The following is a 12,709-nucleotide window of genomic DNA, read 5'->3' on the forward strand; positions in this document are numbered from 1 at the left end:
GGAAATTACCCCAAGGTAGTAATGCAATGATGTTCAGTACACAAGAGTATATTTATTTGTTGTAATTCTTGTAGGTACAATTTCCCAAAGAACCCCATTTGAAACGCGTATGGGTAGAAAGGGTGTTTTCTGTCCAACACAGAAAAGCCGTGCCGTACAGTTTACACAATTATGGGTGTGTGGCCGGCATTTCCACCCCATATGCAAAAGGGCAAGTGGGAAACTAAGACGCCATGCAATCCCAACTTTGTATTTACCTTGTAAGCATTTCAATTGGAAGAAACAATAAAAAATTAATGTAAAATGTTCTACCTTCATTATGCAGTTCCTGTAGGAATTGAAGACCAAGATGCCGCTTTCCATTTTCCTGAAGTAACAGCGGTTCCAACGAAAGTGACAGGTATTGTGAAACTTAAGTTCCAAAAAAAAATGTTTTGTAGAACTTCTTCAGGTAGAGGAATGGGGGCAGACAGAATTGCCCCCATTAAAGAATGAAAAAGTACTGCATTCAGTGAAAACATATAGGGGAAAAATAAGAACAGTTTCAACTGCAGGTAGTTATGCAGATAACAGTTTCAAATATCCAAAACATATATTTTTATTTGTTGTAGAAAGTACAGTCACAATGGACAATACTGAACCTAGTACTTCTGCAGTTTCTGAAACGTTAGCAGTACTAAATTAGCTAAAGAACAATTTCTTTGTTCATACAAATACACCTGTCTTTAGTTAATTTATTTATACACATTAAAATGCAAAAAGTGCATTACTATATATGAGTAGCAATATGTATGTAAATTTTAAAAGCTTAGTTACATGGTTATTGAAGTGTAATGACTTTTTTTAAGGGATTGGGCAAGGTTCGAAGAGGAACGACCACATATTTGAGCATTTGCGAACGACGGTGTCCAAACTGAAGAATCCGGTTAAATTCTGTGTACTTATGTTTGACGAACTTTTTTTGCAACCTGCACTTCAGTACTCTAAACGGCTGGACTTTGTTGAAGGTTTTGTAGATTTGGGCGGAGGCTTTCATAAGAATCGATTTGCTGACCATGCTGTGGTATTTATGATCAAATGCATTCGGAGTGGTTGGAAACAGCCTGTGTTTTTATTGATTTTGTGAAGGTACAACTGCTACTGTAGACTTGGTTCAGCTTATAAAAGACTTTGTTCGGCGTCTCCATAGCACTGGTCTAAAAGTAGTTGGTTGCATATATATTTGATCAGGGATCTACCAACTGAGCCGCTATCAACACTCTCCAGAGTGCCTTCGTTCAGGGGAGCAGTGTCGATATCTCGGTTATATAATCGATGGTGAAGAAGTTGTTCCAATATTCGATCCGCCTCATCTGTTGAAGGGTATTAGAAACAGTCTTCTTACTAAAGATATACATTTCACACAGGACGGCAAGGAGAAGGTAGCGATCTGGTCACATATACTGCAATTATATCGGATAGATCAGGGTCTTTATAAGCAGTGCAACAAGTTAACAAACGAGCACGTACTACCTCATAAAATTCGGAAAATGAAGGTAAAAATTGCAACGCAAGTGTTTAGCCACACCGTTGCTGCTGCCATGCGTACCAGGATATGTTACAGCCCTTTCGTACTCTTCCGCAAATGACACCGCCGATCTCATGTTTTTTGATGGAAGATATAAGAGTTATATTACTTAAAATCTAAACAATAATTATAACAGAAATATGTTTTAGTTTTTTTTTGTAATAGCAGACTTATTATATTCACTTTTTTTGTTTTAAGGAAATATCATTTGTTTATGTTTGTGGTGTATGCGAGGAGATTTGCAACAATTACTTAGAGCATAATTGTTTGAAGAAATATAAAAGTCATCACATCGATCGTCATTATTACCCCCTGTTAGGTTAGTAACATCAACTTCTTAAATCCCATAAATAAACAGTATAGCAACTAACAACATTTTATTAATGTATTTAATTTAAATATCATGGTGTTACAATTATTCGGCGTGCTTTATTGGAAAACGGACGTGAAGGCCTAGTAAAGGAGAAAATTTATTCAACAAATAAAGAAATGTAAGTTTTTTTAAAAGCTAATCTGATTATGGTCTTTCAGTATTCAACAGCGCAGATTTTGATGTGTCTATCATTATTACTGGTTTCACTGAAAATAGTACACTAATATAACCAAAGTAATCATCATAAAGAATGCATAAATTGCCATTAATTTTAATTTCAGATTCCTAATTCAAAAAACAAAAAAATTAAACCAAAAGCGCAGTTATCTGCAACATTCAGTAAACGATTAAATAATACTGAAGTCGAGTTGTCAATAAATGAGGTGCAAAAAAGAATCCGTTTGTGGAACCATAATGTTCCTCTTAAATAAAAAAAAAATGTTCCCGCCGTAATTTAAATAAAGGCTGAATCCAAAATTTTTTTGTTTAGATTCTTTTTTACAATTTTGTACAACTAATTTATTGCATAACAAAGCACTAATAATTCTTTTGCGCCTGATTCTTTTCCTTATTTCAGCTTCACGAATAATTTTTTTTGCACTGATAAATCCACAATTGATAATCATAATCGCCTGCCATCGAAATCGGCATTACCGACATACAATTTTAGTGAAACGACAACAGATGACGCGACAGCGGTTACGATTGCCGGGGGAATTCCCCTCTAGGTTATAGCGTATATTGAGTAATAGTATGTAGTTTCGCAAGTTGCAATAGTTTAAAATTTTTGCGAGAAGTACTTTTACCTACCCTGAAAGTAAGTAATGTATTAAGTACTTCAGTCATGCTTTACAATAATTATTTTTTGCAATAGTGCTGGTTAGAAACTTTGCTCTTCGAATCAAAACTTATTAAAAACTCTTAATAGGTAGTCATTATTTGTTTATTAATCTGCTGTTAATATTATTGCAGCTAATAAAAGATGGAAATACAAAGAAGGATATGCTGCGTCGAAGGATATGGGGAAATTACCCCAAGGTAGTAATGCAATGATGTTCAGTACACAAGAGTATATTTATTTGTTGTAATTCTTGTAGGTACAATTTCCCAAAGAACCCCATTTGAAACGCGTATGGGTAGAAAGGGTGTTTTCTGTCCAACACAGAAAAGCCGTGCCGTACAGTTTACACAATTATGGGTGTGTGGCCGGCATTTCCACCCCATATGCAAAAGGGCAAGTGGGAAACTAAGACGCCATGCAATCCCAACTTTGTATTTACCTTGTAAGCATTTCAATTGGAAGAAACAATAAAAAATTAATGTAAAATGTTCTACCTTCATTATGGAGTTCCTGTAGGAATTGAAGACCAAGATGCCGCTTTCCATTTTCCTGAAGTAACAGCGGTTCCAACGAAAGTGACAGGTATTGTGAAACTTAAGTTCCAAAAAAAAATGTTTTGTAGAACTTCTTCAGGTAGAGGAATGGGGGCAGACAGAATTGTCCCCATTAAAGAATGAAAAAGTACTGCATTCAGTGAAAACATATAGGGGAAAAATAAGAACAGTTTCAACTGCAGGTAGTTATGCAGATAACAGTTTCAAATATCCAAAACATATATTTTTATTTGTTGTAGAAAGTACAGTCACAATGGACAATACTGAACCTAGTACTTCTGCAGTTTCTGAAACGTTAGCAGTACTAAATTAGCTAAAGAACAATTTCTTTGTTCATACAAATACACCTGTCTTTAGTTAATTTATTTATACACATTAAAATGCAAAAAGTGCATTACTATATATGAGTAGCAATATGTATGTAAATTTTAAAAGCTTAGTTACATGGTTATTGAAGTGTAATGACTTTTTTTAAGGGATTGGGCAAGGTTCGAAGAGGAACGACCACATATTTGAGCATTTGCGAACGACGGTGTCCAAACTGAAGAATCCGGTTAAATTCTGTGTACTTATGTTTGACGAACTTTTTTTGCAACCTGCACTTCAGTACTCTAAACGGCTGGACTTTGTTGAAGGTTTTGTAGATTTGGGCGGAGGCTTTCATAAGAATCGATTTGCTGACCATGCTGTGGTATTTATGATCAAATGCATTCGGAGTGGTTGGAAACAGCCTGTGTTTTTATTGATTTTGTGAAGGTACAACTGCTACTGTAGACTTGGTTCAGCTTATAAAAGACTTTGTTCGGCGTCTCCATAGCACTGGTCTAAAAGTAGTTGGTTGCATATATATTTGATCAGGGATCTACCAACTGAGCCGCTATCAACACTCTCCAGAGTGCCTTCGTTCAGGGGAGCAGTGTCGATATCTCGGTTATATAATCGATGGTGAAGAAGTTGTTCCAATATTCGATCCGCCTCATCTGTTGAAGGGTATTAGAAACAGTCTTCTTACTAAAGATATACATTTCACACAGGACGGCAAGGAGAAGGTAGCGATCTGGTCACATATACTGCAATTATATCGGATAGATCAGGGTCTTTATAAGCAGTGCAACAAGTTAACAAACGAGCACGTACTACCTCATAAAATTCGGAAAATGAAGGTAAAAATTGCAACGCACGTGTTTAGCCACACCGTTGCTGCTGCCATGCGTACCAGGATATGTTACAGCCCTTTCGTACTCTTCCGCAAATGACACCGCCGATCTCATGTTTTTTGATAGCGTCAATGGCTCACAGATGAAATCATCTATCGGTAAGCGACTCCGGTCACCTTCTGTTCCGGAAGTCTGCTATTGCTGTCCTGCAAACCATGTCCTTCAAAACCAACAATACCAAAACCACCATTCCTAGCCGTAAGAACTGGATTTCTCCTCTGAAGGGATTTCTGCATTTGTGGGAAAGATTGAAAGGGTCCTTTCAATTTCTCCCAGGAATTTTAATCAAGATTTCACAAATTAGAAACAATTCAGTGAGAAATCCCACTTGTTGTTCCTTTGCCGCATCCTTTAAAACCATCCTTTTAAACAATCTTTCTTCACCACGTTCCGCAGGAGCTAACTATGAAGAGGATCTTTCGAAAGGGATATTGTCGACATTAAAACGTTTTGTCACCGAATGACACGATGTGGAACAGAAGGATGTTACAGAGACAGTTCGTCAAATAGAGTTTCCCTCCCTTGTTATGAATGACTTTGCTACGGCGTACGTTGCTGGTTTTGTGACCAAACGGTGATTTAGCAAATTTTCTTGTAATTCGTGTAAGAATCTTATGGAAACCACACGTGAATTATCTGAAAATGTGTTTGTTCATTGCAAAGAGTACCAGGGTGATTCATTGTTTCACCCTTCTAGTAATTTTGCAGCTTTGATTAAAACTATTACTAATCAAGCGTTGCAGGTGCTACCGGGTCTTCTGCACCAAATTTGTGTATTGAAGAGGTTACTAGATTTTATTAAAATTGACGATTACCTATGTTCGGCTTATATTGACAGACAAAAACACTTTTTCAAAATTACAGCCCAGCTTATTTTATTCATTTATATTAAGGAACTAAATTGCATTTTGAAAGAAAAAATCCAGAAGCCTTAAGCGGATCCCCTCTTTAATCTTGCTGCTGCTAAATACAGCAAACATAAATAATTTACGCTATTTAGAATAAGCGGTAGGTTCTTTAAAAAGCAGCAGAAAACTCTTTACGCTTTATGACATGTATGTTTTGTACTATTCTATCGCAAATTTAGCAATTAGCAAAAAGGTAAATACACTTGTAGTTTCCTTCCTATTTTATTCGATTAATAAATAACAAAGTCGATGTACATATATATCTTTTTACAGCACGAAAACTCAAGATCTGGCGCATCCGATCAAGAGGACTGTGGAATCGGCCCCTAAAAGAGCCAAATCTGCTGTAAAAAAATGCTACTATTCATATGTCCCTTCCAAGTACTCGAAAAACCCACGCAAGTTACTGATATTATAGAAAAATCCATTGATCGAGTTATTCAGGATTACGTTTCATCAGAGAGTGAAATGGAAATGAAAACAACTGAAGCTAATAGTTCAAAAAGCCTTACTTGGAATGCAGTTATTATTGGTACGCATCTCAGAACTTTTCTCAGAAGAAAGCTTAGGCGTGAAACGAGAAATTTATACCACTTATTTTGAAAAAACTCCTTACGATTTGTAAATCAAAACATACTGAAAATAATGGTTGAAGAAACCAGATAGAGTAGAGAAAATACACCAAAAGCAAGAATTTAAGGTTGGCATGAAACCACCACTAAGAAAATGGAAATGTTTATCGATATATTATATTGCATGGGACTATCTCAATTTCCGACTATTGAATTTTATTGGTCCAAGAAAATTTTATATTACAATAAAATAAAGAGTGTGATGTCCAGGAATCGTTTTCTGATTCTGCTCAAAATGTGGCATTTTAGCCAATGTGTTTAAAGACCAAGAAAATGAAAGTTCACAAATCAAGGTCTACGACGATGTATATCTTCAGAACTGCAAAAAATGTTTGTAAATTAATAATTCATTAAATAAGTGTCAAAATAATGTTAAATGTAATATTTGCGCGGGCGAGCCGTTACCTACTAGAAGATCTGGTCTGGAGTTTACTTACTTACTTCATTTAACAACAGTCGATGACCCGTATAGCTTGTTACTAGCACTGTATGTGCAGTCAGTATTGACTGTTTTAGCAGTGGATTTACTGCATTTATCTTCGATTTACTGTTCTACTGTTTTCACGTTAAAATCTCCTATTAAAATTACTCAGTACAATATACAAAAACAAGCGCAAGTAACTCCAATTTCACGGTCTATTCATACCGAAAATGCTCGCTCTGCTTTTTATTGCCGTTGGATTTTAATAATAAACCACCGAGGAATTTTCTGCGTAGGTATGCTGAAAATGCTCGCTCTGCTAATTAGACCTACGGATAATGAGAGAATTGTTTTGTTAACAATAGTTTAATTTAAATTTTATTCGTCAATATCGCTGATTCGACGGAACTTGAATCTTGACGAAACTCTTGTGTGGCTAGACTGACTTGCGAGTTTCGATGATTTATGGAGCCAGACCATAGATTCAGTCATAATGAGGGAGAAAGAAACTGGACTAAGACAAGTCTCTGAAAGAGGGCAGCAGCTCTTTCAGTACTCAAGGTGGCAGAGATCACGAGGATCGGTATGGCACTTTGATGCACAATATTGCGATGTGGAAGGCAACGAGAAACTACCACATTATTATCCCGAGTANAATGATACAAAAATGTTTTTTTCTTAAAATCAGTTTATCTCTATACGTCGCCAGTTTTTGCGGTTTTTGCGTAGCCAAAATATAAGCTGACATATCAGCCAATGCACACATCAAAACAAATATTTAAATATAATGCTTTATGGTCCTCAGAAAAGAGACTGAATTTTTGTGTATCAAAGTGCCCCCCCTCCCCCTACTAGTCAAACGTTAATGTTTAAAATACCAAATTGTCATAATTTAAAAAATAAGCTTATTTCTAGGTTTGTCTAAGGTTGAAAATTCTTAGCATGAAAAAACTTAATCGTAAAACATATAGTAGCAAAACGATGAGATCTTAAAATTCATTGTAGACAGTATCATCAATCTTGCTTCTTAAGTTTGCGATTTTCCTTAATTGTACCTACATTAAGTATTTTTATATTTTTAAACTGTTTTTAAATAAATACATTACAAATTTTTGTTAATTTGAAANCTTGAATTAATAAAATGGTTAGCTGTTCGGCTATCGGATGTTCTAACAGAAGCGAAAAAGGATTTATAATGAAAATTCACAAAGAAGGAAAGAGTGGACAATGAAAGTGAAAAGAAAAAACTGGACCCCTACTGATCGTTTAGTTTTATGTGAGGTAATTGATTTACAGTACATGAATATATATCCACACATATATGAATGGTAATTTTCAAATTAATGTAGGTGCATTTTGCTCCTGAAATGTGGGAGAAGACACGCCAGGACGGAACAAGGAAATTAAAATGTAACGCAGTTCCTACTTTGTTCACCTTTTCAAAGATTGTTAAAACACGAAAACCTCCAAAACAGAGGAGTGTAATGGAAGAACTTGAAATTACAAGTAGAGCAGGCTCTTCAACTAGTTCTAAGGTAATCATGTCATCTTCAACCGAAAGTGACTCTCTGGGGTCTTCCGATGATGATGATGTTAGAAAATCGCCGTTCCACGCATCCTCAGACAAGCATTCTCCTGTTAATATAACAAAATCACTACCTCGCACATTATCAGATACAAAGGAGCAATGAATTAATCGTCTGAATGCGAAATGTATTACACTTAAAATCAAACTACGAGCTTAACAAAAAAAAAACTGCAACGACTACAAAGACAGCTAGTGAGTGAAAAGGAAAAATCAGAAGGTTCCAAATATTTCAAATTGCTCTCTACAGTTTTTACTGCTGATCAAATCTATGCTATTGATCACCCGATGAAATTTCAAAGGAGGTCTAATGAAACTGTCAAAAAGGCCTTATCTTTAAAATTTACTTGCGGAAATAATGGATATGAACAATTACTAAGGCAAAAAATACCACTTCCATCATTACGAACACTGGCTAGGCGTACAGAAAACTTGTAATTTACTACAGGAACTTTAGATGAAGTATTTGAATTTTTAAAAATCAAAGTAGAAAACATGAAAGATCATGAAAAAGACTGCGTTATTGTGTTGAATGAAATGGCAATTACATCGTCTTCAGTATACGAGGGTGGATTGATAAGTTTCCGGCCTAACCAAGAGATGACGCCACTAGGCCTACGTTGAGGTGACATTCTATAGTACCATCCTTGGATAGCTTGTAGCTATAGTTTCAGCCCGATCTCCTTGCTAGTGTAGGTTTGACAGCACGCTGAACAAGACGCCTCTGTGGTTTTCGTAAAAATGGAAAAGCAGGAAAATCGTGCTGTCATCAAATACTTTTATTTGAAGGGGTTAACGCCGAAGGAAATTAAAAAAGAGATGGACTCAACACTGGGGACATCCTCCCCGTCATATTCAACCGTTAAGCAGTGGGTTTCCGAGTTTAAAAAGGGTCGTGTGAGCACCTCTGATGGGCCTCGCTCAGGACGCCCCGTTGAGGTCACAACTCCAGATATGATCGAAAAAATTCATCAAATAGTGCTGGGAGACCGCAGATTGAAAGTGCGTGAGATAGCTGAGACCTGTAAGATGTCATATGAACGTGTGCAACATATTTTGCACCAACATTTGCATATGGAAAAGCTCTGTGCAAGATGGGTGCCGCGTTTGCTAACAGTCGACCAAAAATTGATTCGAAAAAACATTTCTACCGCAAATTTGTCATTGTATAAGCGTAATCCAAGCGAATTTTTGCGTCGATTCGTAACCGTTGACGAAACGTGGGTCCACCACTACACTCCTGAAACCAAAGAACAGTCTAAACAGTGGATTGGACCAGGGGAACCAACTCCAAAGAAGGCAAAAACAATTTTTTCGGCGAACAAGGTTATGGCTACTGTTTTTTGGGATGCAAGAGGTATTATATACATTGATTACCTTGCAAAGGGTAATACTATCACTGGTCAATACTACGCAGACTTATTGCAACGTTTGAGCCACGAGGTGAAAATTAAACGACCTCATCTGGCGAAGAAAAAAATCTTGTTTCATCACGATAACGCACCAGCGCACACGTCAATCGTTGCGACGGCTAAAATCAACGATCTAAAGTTTGAATTGATGCCGCACCCTCCTTACTCTCCAGACCTAGCCCCGAGTGACTATTTTCTGTTCCCTAATCTCAAAAAATGGCTTGGCGGTAAGAGATTTGCGGACAATGAAGAAGTAATCGAAGCTGTAAATGGTTATTTTGAGGAGCTTGACGAATCAGTCTATAGAGATGGCATTAATAGACTGGAACACCGCTATGAGAAATGTATCAGCCTTGGAGGAGATTATGTTGAGAAATAAAAAAAAAAAATTTTTAAAAACCTTGTTTTTCTTGGTCAGGCCGGAAACTTATCAATCCACCCTCGTATGTTACTTCCACGAAGCAATATATTGGTAATATCACTTGTAATAATGTTAGGAGGTATAACGTCAAGGTGGAAGCAAACAGTTGCATATTACTTAACAGGTTTGTTACGTGTTACATTTACTTTTAATTTATCAGTGAAGTTAATTTTGTTATTTAAGGCAGTGCAATAAAAGGTACAGTGTATGAAGACATTCTAATGGAAATAATTGCTAAATCTGAAGCTCTCGGAATAAAAATAGCCAACATCACCTCAGATATGGGTAGTTCCAATATAGCCCTTTGGAAAAAATGGAACATAACAAGTGGGCGATATACAATATCAAATAACTTCATTCAGCATCCAGAGTATGTTAATTGCCAACAAAGTAATATATATTTCAAAGCAATTTAAGAATAAATTTAATTTGCCAACAAATGAAATTAAGTCTAAGCACATCTTAGATTTAATTCACCATCAACAAAATTTAAGATTCTTACTTGCACCGAAATTAACTGAAGAGGATTTGTTACCGGATCATTATCAAAAAATGAAGGTTAAGACATCCACTAATGTAATCAGTCACGATGTAGTAACTGTTTTACGATTTATTTCAGAGGAACTAAACAAATCTGAATTTTTAACCACTGCATGGTTTATAGATTTAATAAATACCTGGTTCTATTATATGACCTCCAGACATCCCTCATGTGCACTAAGCAAACTATCAGGCGAATCATACATAAGAGTTATAAGGTTTTTACAAGATTTCGTCGAGATTGTTCCACAGCTGTTTGTAGGGGTGACGAAACAGTGGAAACCTTCTCAGACAGGGTCAATTATTTCTACCATGTCAGTATTAAACTTGCAAGACTACTTTTTAAATGAAAAGAATTATGAATTTTTGCTCACATCTCGCTTCACACAAGATTACCTAGAAAATCTTTTCAGCATAATTCGAACTAAACAACCACTCCCTACGGCTTTGCAATTTAAAAACAATTTAAAACTTATCACTGTGCCGCATTTCTTAAGAAATGTTTCCAGTGGAAATTATATTACAGATGATCGGCAATTTCTCAAGTTTTTTTGGATATAATACAGTCATCAGCACCTCCACAAGAGGATTTTAATATTGTTAATATTGAGGAATTACCCGAAATTCATTTAAATGCAAGTGAAGTTAATTCATTTTACTATTTGATAGGGTATATTATAAATAACATTAAGAAAACCACTAAAACATGCAGCACATGCATGGGTGCTTTAGGGAGTAAAAATTATACACAGGCATTGCATGACATTGCTCGTTTGACTAGGCTGAAAAGTTTTAAAAAGAATACATTATTTTATTGTAATGCTGATACCTTCCGATTCTTTCATCTAATGGAAAGGACTTTTAAAGGGAACTATGATGCCTTAAAAGTAAAGAATATTAATTTAACATCAGCTTTAGTTAGGACGGTTAGGGGGAGGGGGGGCACATTGATTCACGGTGCACACTGGTACAGTATCTATATCTCAAAACCGATAAACGCTACACAGTCCGGCACATCACTAGAATGCTCAAGGACATTCACAAGAATGACAGTTGTGACACCGCTCGCCGCCAGTTTGCCGTTGGGCCTCAACGGTCACTAACGTGTTGGAAGTGGCGTGCGCCGCTGCCTACAAAAAAAATACGTGAAATGTAATTGTGTCTCAGGAGGATACTCTTAGTTGTTTTTGGTATTATTTGTTACTAAAGGTAAGTAAATGTAGTTATTATTGTATTTTAAAATGTTTTTGATTGCAAGATTATTATATATTTGATGAAATTAATTGTTTGTGGAAAAAGTCCTTTGGGGCACTTTGACACGGTAATGTGCGGGGTACAATGATACGTATCAATCTGCCCCTCTAGTGTATTAAAGTGCCCCGTCAAAAATTAGTTTATTTTATTGTTTTTTTTTCTTTTTTTCAGAAAATGGTGCGCACGTACAAACCCAAAACTGATAGAAAAAATATCATTGAAGATGCAATACGTGAAGTATTGTCAAAGACTTTATCTATACGCAAAGCAGCCGACAAATATGGCATCAAAACTGCAACCCTACAACATCGCATAGAAAAAGCCAGAAAATCATTTGAAGCTACCAGAACATTATCTACAAATGAAGTATCCTCTTCATTACAAGCAGAATCTTCTTTATCACAAGCAGGTCCATCTTCACCACAAATAGCACCATCCATGGAGATGGCACAAATAGCATCATCTTCAGCACACACTACTACTGCAGCTTTATCATCACACACTGCTACAGCTACTTCATCAAACATCTATGGTTCCAAGTATACCGTTGCACAAGTTTTTTCAACCGAACAAGAAAAGGCATTGACTCAATATTTATTGAATTGCAGTAAAATGCACTACGGCCTTACATTGAAACAGCTTTTGACTTTGGCATACGAGTACGCAGAATCCTCAGGGTGTAATTATCCAAAATCCTGGAAAGAAAACAAATGCGCTGGAAAAGATTGGGCAGCAGGCTTCAGAAAGAGAAACCCAGAATTGAGTCTACGAAAACCAGAAAACACAAGCGCAGCAAGAAGCTTTGCTTTCAATAAAGCTACTGTAGCTCAATTTCATGATAATTACGAACGCATAATGAGACAATACAATTTTACATCCGATCGAATAATAAAATTAGACGATACAGGCATAAGCACAGTCCTTTCCACTCCTAAAGTTATTGCTGGAAGAAAACAAAGACAAGTGGGACAAATAGTTTCTGCA

At 36.2% G+C, this 12,709-nt stretch overlaps 2 protein-coding genes across 2 annotated transcripts; both read left to right on the forward strand.

Moving 5' to 3' along the window:
- The first annotated feature begins 303 nt into the window (after positions 1-303).
- LOC112906459 lies at positions 304-5,016 on the forward strand. The gene is made up of 4 exons (XM_025980621.1): positions 304-400; positions 849-1,091; positions 1,231-1,610; positions 4,642-5,016. Exons 1-4 carry the CDS (start codon positions 304-306, stop codon positions 5,014-5,016), a joined length of 1,095 nt encoding a protein of 364 aa, XP_025836406.1.
- Positions 5,017-8,941: 3,925 nt separating this feature from the next.
- LOC112906519 lies at positions 8,942-9,889 on the forward strand (the record flags this gene model as incomplete). Its single annotated transcript, XM_025980764.1, has 2 exons — positions 8,942-9,241; positions 9,611-9,889. Coding segments are annotated over 2 exons (579 nt in total), but the record flags the coding sequence as incomplete, so codon positions are not given.
- Between the last annotated feature and the right edge of the window lie 2,820 nt (positions 9,890-12,709).

The sequence above is a fragment of the Agrilus planipennis genome, unplaced genomic scaffold (assembly GCF_000699045.2).
Source record: "Agrilus planipennis isolate EAB-ADULT unplaced genomic scaffold, Apla_2.0 scaffold62, whole genome shotgun sequence".
In the NCBI taxonomy this organism is placed as follows: Eukaryota; Metazoa; Arthropoda; class Insecta; order Coleoptera; family Buprestidae; genus Agrilus; species Agrilus planipennis.